We start from the raw sequence: 18,615 nt of genomic DNA, 5'->3' as shown, positions 1-18,615 counted from the left end.
ATCCCAGTTTGGCAAAAGAATAAATCAAGGAAGGTAGTGCACCCGTGGCTGACAAGAGAAATTAGGGATAGTATCAATTCCAAAGAAGAAGCATACAAATTAGCCAGAGAAAGTGGCTCACCTGAGGACTGGGAGAAATTCAGAGTTCAGCAGAGGAGGACAAAGGGCTTCATTAGGAAGGGGAAAAAAGATTATGAGAGAAAACTGGCAGGGAACATAAAAACGGACTGTAAAAGCTTTTATAGATATGTAAAAAGGAAAAGACTGGTAAAGACAAATGTAGGTCCCCTGCAGACAGAAACAGGTGAATTGATTATGGGGAGCAAGGACATGGCAGACCAATTGAATAATTACTTTGGTTCTGTCTTCACTAAGGAGGACATAAATAATCTTCCAGAAGTAGTAGGGGACAGAGGGTCCAGTGAGATGGAGGAACTGAGCGAAATACATGTTAGTAGGGAAGTGGTGTTAGGTAAATTGAAGGGATTGAAGGCAGATAAATCCCCAGGGCCAGATGGTCTGCATCCTAGAGTGCTTAAGGAAGTAGCCCAAGAAATAGTGGATGCATTAGTGATAATTTTTCAAAACTCGTTAGATTCTGGACTAGTTCCTGAGGATTGGAGGGTGGCTAATGTAACTCCACGTTTTAAAAAAGGAGGGAGAGAGAAACCGGGGAATTATAGACCGGTTAGCCTAACGTCGGTGGTGGGGAAACTGCTGGAGTCAGTTATCAAGGATGTGATAACAGCACATTTGGAAAGCGGTGAAATGATCGGACAAAGTCAGCATGGATTTGTGAAAGGAAAATCATGTCTGACGAATCTCATAGAATTTTTTGAGGATGTAACTAGTAGAGTGGATAGGGGAGAACCAGTGGATGTGGTATGCTTGGATTTTCAAAAGGCTTTTGACAAGGTCCCACACAGATTAGTGTGCAAGCTTAAAGCACACGGTATTGGGGGTAAGGTATTGATGTGGATAGAGAATTGGTCGGCAGACAGGAAGCAAAGAGTGGGAGTAAACAGGACCTTTTCAGAATGGCAGGCAGTGACTAGTGGGGTACCGCAAGGCTCAGTGCTGGGACCCTAGTTGTTTACAATATATATTAATGACTTAGACAAGGGAATTAAATGCAGCATCTCCAAGTTTGCAGATGACACGAAGCTGGGTGGCAGTGTTAGCTGTGAGGAGGATGCTAAGAGGATGCAGGGTGACTTGGATAGGTTGGGTGAGTGGGCAAATTCATGGCAGATTGAATTTAATGTGGATAAATATGAGGTTATCCACTTTGGTGGCAAGAACAAGAAAACAGATTATTATCTGAATGGTGGCCGATTAGGAAAAGGGGAGGTGCAATGAGACCTGGGTGTCATTATACACCAGTCATTGAAAGTGGGCATGCAGGTACAGCAGGCGGTGAAAAAGGCGAATGGTATGCTGGCATTCATAGCAAGAGGATTCGAGTACAGGAGCAGGGAGATTCTACTGCAGTTGTACAAGGCCTTGGTGAGACCACACCTGGAGTATTGTGTGCAGTTTTGGTCCCCTAATCTGAGGAAAGACATTCTTGCCATAGAGGGAGTACAAAGAAGGTTCACCAGATTGATTCCTGGGATGGCAGGACTTTCATATGATGCAAGACTGGATCGACTAGGCTTATACTCGCTGGAATTTTGAAGATTGAGGGGGGATCTTATTGAAACGTATAAAATCCTAAAGGGATTGGACAGGCTAGATGCAGGAAGATTGTTCCCGATGTTGGGGAAGTCCAGAATGAGGGGTCACAGTTTAAGGATAAAGGGGAAACCTTTTAGGACCGAGATGAGGAAAAACTTCTTCACACAGAGAGTGGTGAATCTGTGGAATTCTCTGCCACAGGAAACGGTTGAGGCCAGATCATTTGCTACATTTAAGAGGGAGTTAGATAAGGCCCTTGTGGCTAAAGGGATCAGGGGGTATGGAGAGAAGGCAGGTACAGGGTTCTGAGTTGGATGATCAGCCATGATCATACTGAATGGCGATGCAGGCTCAAAGGGCCGAATGGCCTACTCCTGCACCTGTTTTCTATGTTTTTTTTTCCAACCCATCACCTTCCTGTTCTTAGTCCCTCTTCCTACTCACACTCCGTGCTATTGCTGTCACCATCAGTCTCCCTCCCTGTCATCCTATCAGAGTTTGAAAGGAACTGTGTATGAATATCATTCCAGACCTATACAGGCCATCAGTCAATATTCCCACAAAATATCCCCCCACAACACTCCAGCCTTCTTCAGCCCCATAATTGAAGCTGAACTAAGGAGCTATTCATGTAGCCAGCCTAAAATATGAGTCAGCTGCCTCAATTAGAGCACCCAACAGGAAAAAGGGAAAACCAGAAAACTTGGAATAAGGAACATGGAGCAGACCGTGAACCGGAATCCGGACTTTATGGACCGGACCATGACACGTAATGGGAATGGGGAATGGTGAAGGAAAGCTTCTCGCTTTATCTTGTATCTGTGATAATAATAAACCAAAACCAATCCCAACACTGAGGTCTTCTGGCCGCACACAGGTTTCCAAACTGTACATGGAGCTACTGGTCATCCTTGGTGCTTTGGTGGTGCTGCTTACTACCAGTGGTACAACTGAGGGTCAACACATCCTGCCTGGTGAGTAAGTCTCCCAACCTATTTAATGGCTCTAACATAGACAGCCAAAAAGTTGAATTGTTCTTGTAGTTTGCATTCTTGCTGGGCAGTAGAGAACTGAGTAGGACTTCCAGCCTCAGCAAGGTGGTCAGGTCACTCCCCTTTCTCAAAGACTCAACAGAAAGGAAGTTTGGCCAATCTGTGCAGAAGGCTGATCAGACATACTCGTCTCTCCGTGCTGTGACTTGTTTGGGTTTCTCGCTGACTGAGACTCCGTGTGCTTAAAATCGCCATCAGATCAATAACTTGGCCATCTAATCATTTATGTCTAGGTGAAAAATGTCCAGTCAGTGAGAAACCCAAACAACCCACAGCACAGAGATGGTAGAGAGAGCCAGGACATGTCTGACCAGCCTATTGTCCATTCTGGATAGTGAATTAGAAAGGAAAGTGATTTACGACCACCTTGCCTACACACACTAATGCTGAAAGTCCCCTCACTTTTCTGTGGCACAGAAAATGCAACCATCATCGAGTATGATATTTCAGATCTTCAACCTGAAACATTGCCTACGGTTCTCTTCCTACAGATGCAGTTTGACTTTCTAAGTGTTTGCATCCTTCCCTGCTGTCATTTTAGCTTTCCAGCCTTTGCAGTTTTTCTTTTTCGATTTTCTCTTGCAAGAACTACTGATCTCCATTAAAGCTGGCGATTTCTGGTTGTGTTTAAGGTGTTGTCACACATTATGGGGAGATTGGGAGGAACATCACTCTGAGTTGCAACACCTCGTCCAGTGGATTCACAGAGTGGAGGTTGAATGACTCGCAAATCATGGAGACTCCAAACATGAGACTAACAGGAAAGGATCTCACCATCTTCAATGCTGATCCATCCAAGGAAGGACAGTACAGCTGCCACAGCCCAGAGACAGGCAGCACTTACTCAAGAGTCTCTTTACTGTTGGGATGTAAGTTCACAGATCATTGACTGAACACCACTTCGCATTCTGCCATTCTTTTAGATTGACTATATCTCAGGATCTTCACACACATTATTCCCTGGAATCTGGGATACAAGATCATCAGGGGATGTGGGACACAGAAAGGTGAAAGCACAGTCTCTTTTCCCAGGGATGGGGTGTTAAAAACAGGAAGCAATATGTTTAAGATCAGAGGCGGGAGATTTACAAAGAACTTCAAGGGCAGCTGAATGAGCAGCCAGAAATAGTATTTGAGGTGAGCATACTAGTAACATTTAATTGCCCTCTGGATAAGGACATGGATGGAAGAGGTTTAGAGGGCTTTGGGCCAAATGCAAACAGATGAGACTAGCTTGCTGGGGCAACACATGGATGAGTTGGAGAAGGGTCCTCCAGTCCTGCCAAAAGATGTCGGCCAAAAACATTGAATGTACTCTTTTCCATGGATGCTGCCTGGGCTGCTGAATCCCAGCATGTGTGAGTTTCTGTACTGTATGACTCTATGGCATTAAGGGAACTCTCACTTACAATAGCATCTGGATAAACAATGTAAAGGACTGAGAGTCAGATTTACTGTACATCCTCCCAATATGCACACCTTCCCCAACTTACACTACCACAATATAGCCCTCCTTGATTTGCATTCCTCCCACTTAACTGTTCTCCAAAATTCATCTCCCCAGGTTACATCTCTTCTAGTTACACCCCTGCACTGGAGATCTCCTGAATTTGTACTATCTCACGTCATAATCTCTCACTATTTATGATTCCCAATATACCACCAGAGCTAACACACTCTGCACTTCACACCTCTACATTGTTCTGATTCTTGCCATCACCACTTTATACCTTCCATAAATTATTCCTCCCCAGTTTACAATCCACTAATTTACAGTCCTGCAATCTAGACCCCAGTAACTTACACCCTCCTGATTAACACCATCGCCATGTTGCACCTTCATGATATATGCCTCCCCATTTTAAACTCCTCTTCCCAGTTTATTCTTCCATCACTAACACCGCCCTAATTAACATCCATCTGATCTACTCCTCCAAACCTATACAATACAGGGTCAGTGTATTGAGTGAACTGCAGATAGTAGTGAACCCAAGTGCAGAGTAAGGTCTAAAATTAACTTGGACTAGAAATAAACAAGACAACACAAATGATATCCAAGGGCAAAATCACAAATTGTAGTATTAAAAACAGAACTCCCACAATTAAGCTCTGCAAAGCCTTTAAGTACAGACTTAGCAAGCAGGAATGTGGCAGGTAATAATTAGCCATCTAGTCTTAAAGGGACAGTGGCAGCTAGCCATACACTGGGGAACTGGAGTGCTGAAACTTGGATACCTGTTGCAGTTCAGTCAGGACTGCAACAGAACCCCCCTCCTATGGTCGGTTCCTGATGGCCCAGGGCATTAAGGATGGTGTTGGTGAAAGTCCTCTATCAAGTTGGGGTCCAGGACGACTTCTGAAGGAATCCAGCTTCTTTCTGCTGGGCCATATCCCTCCCAGTCCTCAAGGTACTGCTTTTTATCTTGAACAAAGTGCATGTACAAAAGTTGCTGGACTATGTAGGTGGGCTGTCCCTTGACAATTTTGGGAGGCAGAGGAGGTTTGGGAACTGGAGCCAAGGGGCTGGTACTGAAGGGCTTGACTGTGGAATGTGAGGTGAATCCGCATTGTGTTTGGGGGCTGGTGCATCACAGGATTTTGGATGGACCAATGTAACAAGGGGCCAGTTTTCTGGATTCAACCCCCATGGGAAGATCTCTAGTTGAGTACCAGACCTGGTCACCAGGAAGGAGTGCTGGTCCCTATCTTCTCCAGCATTTGGCCTGGTCTTGTTGCTGCAGATTGGCCAACACCATCTCTCTTGCCTCAATCCATTCCTGGTGACATCTCAGGACCAGTTGGTCCACTGATGGAGCCCCCACCACTGCTTCTTGTTCAGGGAACAGCAGAGGATGGTATCCAAGCTGGCATTCACAAGGGGACATCCTGAAAGATGAATGCTGAAGTGTGTTGTGCCCAAGCTCTACACAGACCAGGTTGCCACTCCAGGTGGTAGGGTTCCCTGAGGATAGATCTCAGAGTGTCCTGGTTGACCTCTCCATTTGCCAGTTGGTCAGTGGTTGGAACTTGTACAACAGACTGGCAGAGGATCCACTGAGCTCACAACAGGCCTTCCAAAATCTAGAGGCAAACTGGTGGCCATGATTGGAAACAATGTCCTGGGGGAAGAGTGTGAATCCTGAAGACATGCTGTAACATGAGGTTGGTGGTCTCTGAAGGTTGTTGGTAGTTTGGGAAGCGGCACAAAGTGGCAGTCCTCAGAGAATCGGTCTACGGCTACCATGAAAACTCTATTGCCCAAGATGCTGGAAAACCAGTGACAAAATTCATAGAAACGTGGGAACAGGGGTGAGTGGGAATGAGGAGAGGCTGAAGCAGACCTTGAAGTTCTTTATTTTATGCACAGACATCACACACTAAGACATATTCCTGGACACCTTTAATCATGCCTGGCCACCAGTAACATCTCTAACATCTCTTGATGAACTCTAGGGTGCGAGCCACCCCAGATGCTCAGCCAGGTTTGAAGTGTGTTCCCAGTTGAATACTTCTGAATGAACAGGTTCAGGATCAAAGATACATCTGGGAGGATCATTACCTGGGTCTACCCCATGTTGCTCATGGGCTCGGTGCATTATGTTCCAGTGGGTTGGTGCCACACTCCAGAGCTGAGAATTATAGTTGAAGGATTCTCTTCCTCATTTGGTGTTTCGAACCATTGAGAGAGGGTGTCTGGTTTTTGATTGTTTGATCTTGGTAAGTAAGTAATAAGGAAGTTGAACCTATTAAAGATTAAGAGCCACCATGCCTGCCTGGAATTCAGCCTCTTCGCATCCTGAACGTAGGCTAGGTTGTTGTGGTCGGACTATGCCACAAACAGATGCTTGGACCATTCCTACCAGTGCTTCCACTCCCCCAGTGCCAGTTTTACAGCCAACAATTCCCACTGTCATAGTTTGCCCCCGTGGGAGAAAGATGTCTTGAGTAGAAGGCACAGGGATGCAGTTTGTGTTCTGAGGCACGTCATTGGGACAAGATGACCCCTACTCCCATGTTCAACATGTCGACCTGCACTATGGAAGGTAAGTTTGGGCCCAGTGGAACTAGGATCGGTGCAGATGTGAATTTTAAACCTCTGCAAATATTGCCTCAGCCTCTGGGATCCAGCAGAAGGACGGGTCCTAGTCCACCATACTCAGGGCCCTAGTCCACCATACTTCTTGGTAACCCGGCCTGGGAGATGTGGAAGGTTGAATAAACCCAAATGCCAGAGCTTCTTGGACGTAGTCCTCCATGAGTTTTCTCTCTGGGGCTGATAGAGAGTAGAGTCATCCCCGAAGAGCACAAATAACTGGTAGCAGATCAATGACACAGTCGTAGTCCCAGTGAGATGGTAGAATGGTGGCCTTTTTCTAGCTGAACACCTCCAGCAGGTCTGAATATTCTGGAGGTACTGTAGAAAAATCAGATGCACCGGAGTTATTGGTGGAAGTTCAGCAGGTAATTCAGGAGGCATGTCAGAAAGTGTCTTGGGCCCCTTTCAGAGGCATATCTTTTTGCACTGATTTGGCCAGCCCAGATGACAGCCAGGAATAACCCAGAATGAGGGGCATTTCTGGGGAGCGAATGAGATGGAGCTGGATTGATTCCACAAGCCGGCCCATCTTGAGCTTGAATGGGGATGTTTGGTGCTTGATCTACTCCAGCACCAAAAGCACCCCCATCCAGCGCAGTGGCATTGAGCTGCTGGTTGAGATGCAAAAAGGGGATTTTTCAGTCTTCCAGCTTCTTTGCATAGCTCCTCAGAGGCTGGGATTAGCGGCAGTCAAGGAGGAGTTCTTGCCTGTGGAATAGGAGAGGACAGAGGATATTCATAGGGAGAGTCTCTTTAGAATAATCCCTTTCATTTATACCTTCTTTCCTTTAGCCAGTTATTGAGTCAAACTGCAGGTCCATAAGACTCTCTAGGTCTTCTACCAGGTCTCGGACTGCAAGGGTGTCCTTTAGCTCATTACTCAATCCCTTACAGAATTGAGCAGTTTGTGTTTGCAGATTGCAACTACCCTCTGTGGCCGAGGCACAAAATTCTATGGAATAGTCAGCAGCAGACCGATTCCCCTGGCATAGCTTTATCATAGACCCATGTCTTCCAGCAGGGTGATAGAACACCCTCCACAAAGTCTCTGAAAAGAGGTCTGCACTGACACAGAGTGTGGTGGCCCAGGCAAGGGCTACACCAGTAATGAACAGGATGATATAGGCTACCTCACTGCATTCTGACAGAACTCGGCTGGCTGTAACTCAAAGGCCAAGGAGCATTGTACCAGGAATTCGCAGCATGCTTCAGGGTTACCATCATACCCCTCGGGAACCAGTAGGTGCAGCAATCCCTCACAAGTATAGAGAGTCTCCAGCTTGAACATGCCCAGAACAGGCAGCACCTCCAGCTGAACTGAGAGTTTCTGGAAAGTGGAGAAGATGTCCTGATGCATGTTGTCATGCCTGTCTACAGTTGCTCCCTGGTAGGCCAGTGCAGTTCACAGTCATTCATACACTGAAGGCTCAATAATACTGTAAAAAGAGAGTCATGGATGATGCTGACAACACAGACAAAATCCAAAAGTGAAGTCACATAGAGTAGTACCAGGCATGGAACTCTACCAATGGTCTGCATGAGGCCTTTAAGTACAGACTTTCCATGAAGGAATGTGGCAGGCAATTATTAGCAGTCAGAGTCTTAAAGGACAGCGGCAACTAGCCATATTCTGGGGAACTGGAGTGTCGAAACTTGGACGCCTGCCTTTGTTCGGTCAAGACCATGACAGAACTCCCATCCTATGGTCGGCTCATGATGACCCAGGCACTCAGGATGGTGCTGGTGAAAGTCCTCTATCTAGGTAGGGTCCAGAATGTCCCAGGAAGGAATCCAGCTTCTTTCTTCCGGGCCATATCCCTCCCCATCCACAAGGTACTGGCTTTCACCTTGAACAAAGTGGGTATCCAAAAGCCGCAGGACTGTGTAGGCAGGTTGTCCCTCAACAATTCTTAAAGGGACCTCAGCAGCTAACCATACTCTGGGGAATCGCAGTGCCAAGACTTGGATGCCTGCCTCTGTTCAGTCAGGACCATGACAGTTTAGGATAGGTGGGGAAAGATTCGAAAGGGACCTGAGGTACGTCCTCTTCATGCAAAGGTTATAGTGTATATGGACTGAGCTGCCAGAGCAACTGGTTGAGACAGGTACAGTAAGAATATTTCAGAGCTGTCTGGACAAGTACCTGGAGAGGAATAGAGAAATGCAGGCAAATGAGGGTAGCTTGGTCAGCATGAACAGAACCTGCTTCCATTCTGTGTAGGCCTGTGACTCTACCTACTGGATATAGTAAGCAGAGCTGAGTTTGCATCTTTCCCTCTCTATGTTTCTGCTGTTTGTTCCTTTCTCCAGATGCCCCAGGAAAGCCACAGCTTCTCTGCCTCTCAGTGAGCTACCCATTGAACGTGACCTGTTTCTGGAAGCTGGAAAAAGCAACCAACCTTCCTACTGAGATTAAAATCATATTCAGGTGATGGATTTCCAATCAACTGGGGAGCAGGTTACAAGGGCTGGGGTGTCCTCGATGTGGTATCATCAATTCAGAACTGCCCCAGGCAGGAAGGAGGTGTTGGGGCAACCTGTAGGGGAATGTTGAAGCATTGTCACGGGATAAGCAGGGCATTGCTGCATAGTTGGGAGGTGATCCTGAGTCCACGGGGTCCAATGGCCAGACTCTAATGTTAGGCCTAAACTCAAGGTCACCAGGCAGGTCTAAGTTCATAGTGCCAATGTGTGTTCAAGGGCCAAAGGCAGACCCCAGTTCTGCACTTGGGTCTGGGTTTGGTGGGTGAGTACTGGACCAAGTTTGAGTTTCCAGGGATTGGTCAGAATCTGTGTCCCTTGGTTAAGGTTTTCAGAGACCTGTCAGCCTTTAATCCGTATAAACCTATGGGATGTCCAAGTATGGTCATGAAAGCATCTGTGGGAGAGTACCCCATACTGGGGGGTGGCAGTGGGTTGGGGGGGGTGGAGATGGAATAGTAAGATGGCTCTGGAGTCAACATAAGCCAGGGTTTAAGGGTTGGGACAACATTGTGGGCTGAAGGGCCTGTACTGTGCTGTACTGTTCTATGTTCTATAAACAGCAAGTCTGACGATCTGTGCAAAAGTTAGTGAAACTTAAGCTCTCTGATGTTAAATCCCGATAATAACGATAAGCAATAGATAAGATATTGATTACTGCTTTACATAGTTAATGGTCTAGGAAAACAAATCGAGAGTAATGCTCCAAATTAAGCCTTTACAACATGCCAGCAGGACATAAAGTTAAATAGTTGGAAGGCAAATTGAAACAGGTTTCTAAAAAAAAACTTCTCAAAGCCTGGGAAGGCTGAACAATGATTACAACTCTGTGTGGAGGTCTCTTCATTTGGGATCTGTAATGTGTCATTGGCAGGTTGGTCACTGAGTGGAATGGGACCCCTTGACCTTTCTTATCCCTGTCAAGAAGTATTCCCTTCTCCAGGAACAGGACAGCCCTGAGCAGTGCTACAGGGGGACTGGGAAGGAAAGCAAAACGTTCTGTGGCCAAGGATGTTATCCGCATTCAGATATGTGGGGTCCTCCCTCCTGGGTAGCCTTGGTCTCTCAGACCTGTCCTTGGACTAGTTCCAGCCTGGAGTGGCGAGTTATGGTCGACTTGCTAAATGTGCTGATTTCCTTTCAAATATTCTCTGAGAGAAGTGGGGCAGGACAGGATATTCTGCCTGGTTTACCTCCAGCAACGACCCCCAATACACACCCTGCCTTCACAGCAAAAGATTAGAATCTCATAGGGCCAAATGAACATGTAAGCTGCCAAGATTCCTATTCATTCTCACACACACAATAACTTTCCTGTATTTCTGAAAGTTATGAAACAGAACTTGTCAAAGCCTGCTTGAGCACAGAGACACTGCAGGGCAGTTGTACGATCAAGGACATCAAACTTTTCTCAAAGGTTCCCTACAAGGTGATGGTGACAGCAGGAAATCCCCTGGGATCCCGATACACCATGAAAGAATTCACTGTGGAGAAGATAAGTAAGTGGAAGAGACAGTTTGTTCCAGGGTCACGCATTGGAGTCTTGACCCATGACTCATGTTTCTCTGATGAACACTTTTGCATGCAAATCCTGCTGTTTTGCTTTTAGAACAAGATGTCAGTACCTCCAGTTGAACTCTGTCTTTTTGTGTATTTCCCCCTCGCTGTCAGTCTGTGGTTTTGTATTGCCGTGTGCTCCTGTCCCCACTCCTGCTCTACTCCAGCCCCTGTATTACTGAGTACTCCGTCTCTCACCTGTTTCTCAATATTACCTGTATTGCTGCCCCCTGTGTCTCATTGTGCTCCACCTATCATCTGCCTCTCTGTTTATTGTCAGTGTAGTTCAGTCCTGTGTTTTCACCTATTTGTTGCCACATTGTGCCAGTGAGTTTTCCTGAGCCTTTTCTAACATTCACGTCTGTCTGTCTGTCGACTCTGCCTGTTTCCTGATTCTGGTTTTTGGAGTTCCCTGGATGTTTTGATCTCTGCCTGAGTTTTGATGCCAACTTTATTTGCACCTCGGGATTTGTTAATTAATATCACTATGTGCAGAATACTGGGTCTGTGATTGGATCCCTGCTCGAGCATTCTGACAGTATAATCTGGCCAGAGTGGATCCAGCAGACCCTGGTTGTCCGAGAGCTGCCCTGGAACAACAGGGAGTGATGCTGGGGAGACCCCAGAACCAGCTGGACTCCATGTTCAGGGCAGTGGAGTCGCTTTCTGCCAATGTAGCCGATCTTGTGGCCCAGACTCAGTCACTCCAGCTGTCCCACAGTGCCCACCAACATTCTGCGACTGCATCTTCTGCCCTGCCCTCCACGTCCTCGCCCGCTCCTCCTGTCCAAGAGCCCCGTCTGCCTCATCCAGAAAAGTACTCAGGTGAGCCCAGTACCTGTCGCTCTTTTCTTTCCCAGGGCACCACCAGTTTTGAATTACAACCAACAATGTTTCTGGCTGATCGAGCAAAGGTAGCCTACGGCTTCACCCAACTGTCCAGTCGGGTAAGAGAATGGGGAACAGCCGTCTGGGAGGCAGGCTCCCCTTTCTGCAGTAGTTTTCAGTTATTTTCTGAGGAGATGAGAAGTGTTTGATCACTCCAAACATGGGAGAGAGGTTGCCCATGAAATGCTGCGCATTCACCAGGAGTGCAGATCTGTGTCAGATTATGTCATAGAGTTCTGGACCCTAGCCACCTCCAGCAGCTGGAACTCAGTGGCACAGTACGACACCTTCCTGAACGGCCTCTCTGAAGACATCAGAGATGAGCTGGTCACCCAGGACCTTCCTGCCACCTTTGAAGCCCCGGTGGATTTGGCCATCCGTATTGATGTTTGCCTTCAGCAGTGCCACAAAGGGAGGGGTTCCAGAGGGTCCCTGGGGGCACTGGGTGAGTTCCAAGCTCCTCGTCAGTCTATATTGCCCTGCTGTTTGCCTCCATCTACAACTCCCAGAGTCTAAGGCTATGCAATGTTGACCATACCCACTTGATGCCGACTGAAAGACAAAGGAGAATCAGCACCCGCTCCTGTCTGTACTGTGGCCAACCAGGATATTTCGTCTCCACCTGCCCAGTAAAAGCCCAGCACTCACTAGTAGGATGAGGAGTATTGGTGAACGTGATCCCTGCCTGGACCTCAACGTCACTCACTCTCATACCTGCCTCTCTGCAGTGGGGCGTCCAAAGGCGAGCAGTCTCCGTCTTGGTCGGTTCTGGTGTGGAGGGGTGTTTTATCGATTCCGGCTTGGCTGCCCACTGGGGATTACCCACGTCTGCTCTCCAGTCACCATTGGTGTCCAATGTCTTGAAAGGTCAGAGACTGGCTAACATCACCCATGTCATGGCCCCGGTGAGTCTCAGTTTATCTGGCAACCACCATGAACAGTTAACCCTTTATGTTATTGACTCTCCTCAAGCTCCCATTGTCCGGGGCCATCCCTGGTTAGTCAGACACAGTCCCCATATTGACTGGCTCAGTTGCAAGATTGTAGGCTGGAGCCCATTCTGTCACTCCCACTGCCTCTGCCATGCTCAAGTGTCAAGCTGACTGCCATTGCTGCAAGGCCCCATGTTGTTGCCAGGGACAGTATGTGTGGCTTTCAACCTGAGACCTGCCCCTCAAGCTGGATTCCTACAAGCTCTCCCTTCACGTCACTGGCCCCTTTCCCATTGCTAAAATCATAAGCCCTGCTCAAGCTCCCCTCCACCCCCGGCCGCATTCATCCCCCCCTTCCACGTATCCCGCATCAAGCCTTTCATGAGCCACCCCTGTGTCCTGCCCCCAAACCCCCCCACACGGCTCAACGATGGGTCAGAGGCCCTTACGGTGCATCGACTGCTGGACATTCGTCGCCGAGATCATGGCCTCCAGTACCCTGTGGACTGGGAGGGCTACGGTCCTGAAGAGGTGCTGGGTCCCTGCCTGTAACATCCTGGACCCCCTCTCTCATCAGGGACTTTCATCGCCAGCACCCAGCTTGACCTGCCATGACGCCAGGAGGTGTCCATAGTGGTGGGGTACTGACAGTACCTCCAATTGAACTGTCTTTTTGTGTGTTTCCCCTAGCTGTCAGTCTTTGGTTTTTTATTGCCATGTGTTCCTGTCCCCACTCCTGCTCTACTCTGGCCCCTGTATTACTGAGTACTCCGTCTCTCACCTGTTTCTCATTATTACCCGTATTGCTGCCACCCATGTCTCATTGTGCTCCAATTATCATCTGCCTCTCTGTTTATTGCTCAGTGTAGTTCAGTCCTGTGTCTTCACCTGGTTGTTGCCAGATTGTTCCAGTGCGTTTTCCCGAGCCTTTTCAGCATTTGTATCTGTACTCTGTCTGTCTGAATATTGACTCTGCCTGTTTCCTGATTCTGATTTTTGGATTTCTCTGGATGCTTTGATCTCAGCCTGAATTTTGACCCCTTGGGATTTGTTACTCAGTTAATATCACTGTGTGCACAGTACTGCATCTACAACTGGATCCCTGCTTTAGCATCCTGACACAAGATTAACTTTAGAAAGTTAAGTGTGATATTGGAACAACGTGCTTTGTAGACACAAAATCTGACGGCAGTACTTCAGTAAACAAGTTCAAAACAGGTGACTAAGTGCACAATGGTTGAGCAGATAATGCTGCTGACTCCAGTGATCTGGCATCGATCCTGACATTGGGTACTGTCTGTGTGCTCTGATTTCCTCCCACATCCCAAGGACATGCCAGGTAATAACTGGCTGCTGTAAGTTGCTGCTTGTGTGTTGGTACGTGAGAGAGAGTGGGTTATGAGGAAACTAGGCTGAGGACGGGGTTGATGAGATTGTACTGAAAGCTGCCACAGACTTAACGGTTTCTTGTGTGCAATAAGGAAGTGAGAGAGAATGTAAGATACTAGGTGGGACACACATTCCCATACACCGGGGTTACTTCCTAACCTGGTTAGAAAACCAGGATAACCTTCCTGCTTGTATTGGAGACATTGATGTTCACTTGGAATTCTGTTTAATATCTTACCTGAATGACTGCACTCCTGGCAGTGTGGCATTCCAACATGGTTTGTTAGGTTTTCAAATTCCACGTGTCAGAGGCAATACCAGTCTCTTCAAGGGTAATTGTAATGGGCATTAGGTATCTGTACGATGAGCAACCTACACATTTCATGTGTGTACAAAATGCTATCTCAGAATTTCAAGGCATAAATTACTTTAGCAGAACCCTATGTGACAAAATTTCAAGCTAAGCAAAAGATTTCTTTATACTCAGTATTGTTACATCAAAGGGAATAGCTTTTGTCAAGAATCTTAAATGTGTCTTTTGCCCCCAGTTAAACCGGACCCGCCGACTGAAGTCAGTCTTTCTCCAATAGCAAATCAGCAGAAGAAACTGCTGCTACAGTGGAAACCTCCTGCAACCTGGCCCAATCCCCAGCTCTTCCTGCTGAAGTACATCATAAAATACTGGAAAGCAGGATCCAACACACCCAGAATGGTAAAGGCAATATTTTCTGTCGTTAGGTAGATAATATGAGAAAGGCAATATTTTCTGTCATTAGGTAGATAATATGAGAAAGAGATAGCACAGCAATGTCAATGACATCCACCTAAATGCCCAACACCACACTCCAGAACATGCACTCTATTGAAATCTGTGTGATGGGAGCAGATCACTAGTGACAGGAAACTATTCAAAGATGTAGTCAAAACATCGTTGAAGAAATGCACTATGGTTAATGATCTCTGTGAAGCTTTGACGCGTAACTGTCAAAGTGTGGAAGAAGCATTGCGGACCGTATAAAACCCAAGGCTGTGCATTGAGGTCACGCAAGAAATAGACATTCATGGCAGAATGAAGGAGTTTGGTTGAGCAGACCTGTAGAAGATGTGTTAGCTCTAGGAAATCAGCAGCCACCGTCTGGAAGTTCTGAATAGCCTATGAACAGATCCAGAAGAAATGTTGATATCCAGAAACTGGTAATACCTGGAATTGCAGTAAGGACTTCCTCACTGGTATGTCCCACTCACCTCCAGCTCCTGCTCACCTCTAACTGTGATTGTCGAGGTCACTGAGGCAAAAACTCTCACACATCGGGATGTCTGTAGGATGGAGCTAGCACTGGTCATGACGTCTCCCACTTTGTCTCCAACTGTTGAATTAGGAAGCAGTTGTCCATTCCAATACTGCGGGACAATTATTGCATCCAGAGGCTTTGCAAGGATTGTAGACATCTCCATCTGTAGATATTGAATCATTCTGCTCTATGATTGCACATATGCATCCAGAAATGTATTGCAACTGGAAGGGATTCTACTCCCTCTGTGTTGAGTGGTGCGGTGAAAATAGTTCTGCTCCATGGTGGTATCCTGGCCATCTGCTCAATTACCAACATTACCACCACCACAACAGTGTGAAGGGTGGATACTGGGGGATGGTCTCTCTGGTAATGACATGACTCTCGATCCTATCCACAAACAGCACGTGTAGGTAACCTGCTGAGTGAAATGCCACAGTGCAAAGCCCGACATAGCAGCTCCAGTTTTCCAGCGTCCACACAACAGCTCTGTTGTCCCAGCCACACTGCAGTGTCGGCAGAGCAGGTCTCAATGGCCACAGTCAGTCCATTATGACGGAAACATCTCTAGCTCCATCACACCGAGCACCGGCGTTCCCTATGGCTGCATGCTCGATCCAGTTCAAACGGAATCAAGTTCGCTGATGACACAACAGTGGTTGGCCTCATCAACAATGGTGATGAGACAGCGCTCAGAGAGGAGGAGCAGCTGGTAGAATGGTGTGAGCACAGCATCTTGAGTCTCAACGTGGACAAGGCCAAAGGAGTAGTTGTGGGCTTTAAGCTGACAACTTCTCTGCACGTAGATAGCTCCTCGGTGGGGAGATTTAGCAGCACCAAGTTTCTGGGAGTGCGCATAACAGACAATCTTGCTTGGTCCCTCAACACTACCTCTTTGGTCAAGAAAGCACAGCAGCATCTCCACTTCCTGATTGAGGTATTTGACACTCCCCACCACCCCCCTCATCTTAACCAATTTTTTTACAGGTGCACCATTGAGTGTCCTGACCAGCTGGTATGGGAAATGAAAGCATCTGACTACGTCCCTGCAAAGGATTATGAGGACTGTTGAGAGGATCAATGGGCTTTACCTTCCACCCATCCGAGATATTTATCAGGAGTGCTGCTTCTGCATGGCCCTTGGCATTGTCAATGATCCCACCATCTGTACAGCAATCTTTTTGACCCTCTACTGTCTGGCAAGAGGCACAATGGCATGACAATAGGACATAAACTGTTAGGATGGGAAATAGCTTCTTTACGCCTGACCGTAAGACCACTGAACTCCCTCCCAACAACTGGGTCTCTTCACGTATGACGTGCCATTAGCATAATACTGCTTAATTTTTAACATGTTGTAAGTGCACCTTATTTGTTAGTTTACTAGTGGTAATATTACTTTATATGTTATGTGTGTGTGAGGTCCATGTACAGAACTGTGGTGTGCCTGAGAGGAACTATGTTCTGTTTAGCAGTATACATGTGTATGGTTGAATGACAATAAATTGAACTTGAGTGTTCATGGTCAGCTCCATGCTGCACATTCTCCACCGCAAGGATACTCCTTTTGTCAGTACCTTCTGAGCAAGAGGAGGAGGAAGCAAAAGGAGGTGAGAGAACATAATGTAGACCTAGCTAATCAGTGACAAATTCATGCAACGAAGCCATAGACAGGGACAGTCCCAAACCCCATTCACCAATAGTCACCTGACGTGGCTTCCCTCTGTTAGCTGACCAACATAGTTACCGACTTCAGTGGATCAGTCTTTCTGCTGTTTTGTCTCCCACTTCCCTTTGCCAGTTAAGTTTGTCCCAACCTCATGCAATCTTGGTTCCTTTTGTCTTTGGATAGCAAATGATTAGCTGTTATACAGTAGATCAGTTTGTGGTAAGGTGGCAACTTTGTGTGAGAATGCTCTCGTGCCTCCATTATCTTTGTCAGTTTATTATCCAGGATCTTCTCCTCATTGGTAGTATTTATCAGCTTGATCGTGACCCTATTTCTTATTTTAAACTTTGGATAAATTCATTATTTTGTGTCCCACAGATTGAGATCGGCAATCAAACCACCTACACCTTGAGCGGCTTGCGATCCAGAGCCTTGTATTATGCAGCAGTTGCAGCAAAGGATTTTATCGACAATGGCCAGCGCAGTGAGTGGAGCCCGACTGTTTCTGCACAGCTGTGGTCCAAAGGGTGATGTGGCTTTCTCCCGATCTGTTTATTCCTGCTGGTAACTTGTTTATAATCACACCTATAGCCTGGAGGAGCAGCTGTGCAGGCCTGCAGCATTTACGTAAGAGTAATTACCAAGTAAGGCATAGTCCACACTTGTTGGAGCATCTCTTTTTTTGTATAATAAACTTGTCAATATCCCAATATTGTTACCATGAGTGATGTGTTTGTGAAGAATCCTTATTCATTCCACAAAAGCTCAGCCAGGGGATGTAATCGTGAAGTTTAGTGCACTCTGTCCTTCACAAACATCAGGACCTTCTATTTCACAAATAAGGGTACTCCTGTAAAGATTCTGTCCAACCTGTGGCTCAGTTAATGCAGTCTGGCCAGTTTCGAAACCTTGCTGTTATCAAATTGTAAGCTTAATGGTCATTTTGCATTATTTGTTCACACTCTATCAAAGAGAATTTATTTGTTCTACCCATTCCTTTTCCCCCATCATCCCAATTTCTGAACACCCACCTACTTACACTCTTTCCCAGTTCTGAAACGGCCCAATGCTGACAAGTCAACTGTTTTTCTTTCTGCAGAGGCTGCTCCACTGCCGAGTTTCCAACATTTTCGACTTCCATTTGAAAGAGCACCTATTTCAGTGCTGCCCGCTCATATTAAGCTATCAATCCAAAAATAAATTGTTTATTCCCAGTTTCTAATTCAGTGGATTCTAGTTAATTGGGCCATCTGTTAATTGTGGTAGCTGCTTATTTGGGACAACTCTTGAAGAACACAAACTAATCAAGAAAATAGATGGAAAATGCTGGTGAATGCAGTAGGCCAGGCAGCATCTATAGGAAGAGGTACAGTCAACGTGTTGGGCCCGAAACGTTAACTGTACCTCTTCCTATAAATGCTCCCTGGCCTGCTGCATTCACCAGCACTTTTTGTGTGTGTTGCTTGAAATTCCAGCATCTTGGAATTGTATTTCCTTGTATTTGCAAAGAAAACAGATGGGATTCTTTTTGTTTATTTGGGACACTATGCTGCCTGATTAGTACAAGAGACTGTTGCCGAAC

General features: G+C 46.7%; 1 protein-coding gene across 2 annotated transcripts in view; it reads left to right on the top strand.

Annotated features, from left to right (window-relative positions):
* Positions 1-18,374, top strand: part of LOC134337387 (interleukin-27 subunit beta-like) — a 29,198-nt gene extending 10,824 nt beyond the window's left edge. For both annotated transcript variants that reach the window (XM_063032350.1, XM_063032351.1), the window contains 6 exons: positions 2,555-2,651; positions 3,362-3,598; positions 9,136-9,253; positions 10,636-10,805; positions 14,621-14,784; positions 17,412-18,374. In XM_063032350.1, coding sequence (XP_062888420.1) covers positions 2,570-2,651; positions 3,362-3,598; positions 9,136-9,253; positions 10,636-10,805; positions 14,621-14,784; positions 17,412-17,564 — 924 coding nt within the window. In that variant the 5' untranslated portion in view covers positions 2,555-2,569 and the 3' untranslated portion in view covers positions 17,565-18,374. The remainder of the gene's footprint in view (positions 1-2,554; positions 2,652-3,361; positions 3,599-9,135; positions 9,254-10,635; positions 10,806-14,620; positions 14,785-17,411) is intronic.
* The last annotated feature ends 241 nt before the right edge of the window (positions 18,375-18,615 follow it).

The sequence above is a fragment of the Mobula hypostoma genome, chromosome 24 (assembly GCF_963921235.1).
Source record: "Mobula hypostoma chromosome 24, sMobHyp1.1, whole genome shotgun sequence".
NCBI lineage: Eukaryota > Metazoa > Chordata > Chondrichthyes > Myliobatiformes > Myliobatidae > Mobula > Mobula hypostoma.
This window is presented reverse-complemented; position numbering and strand designations above follow the sequence as displayed.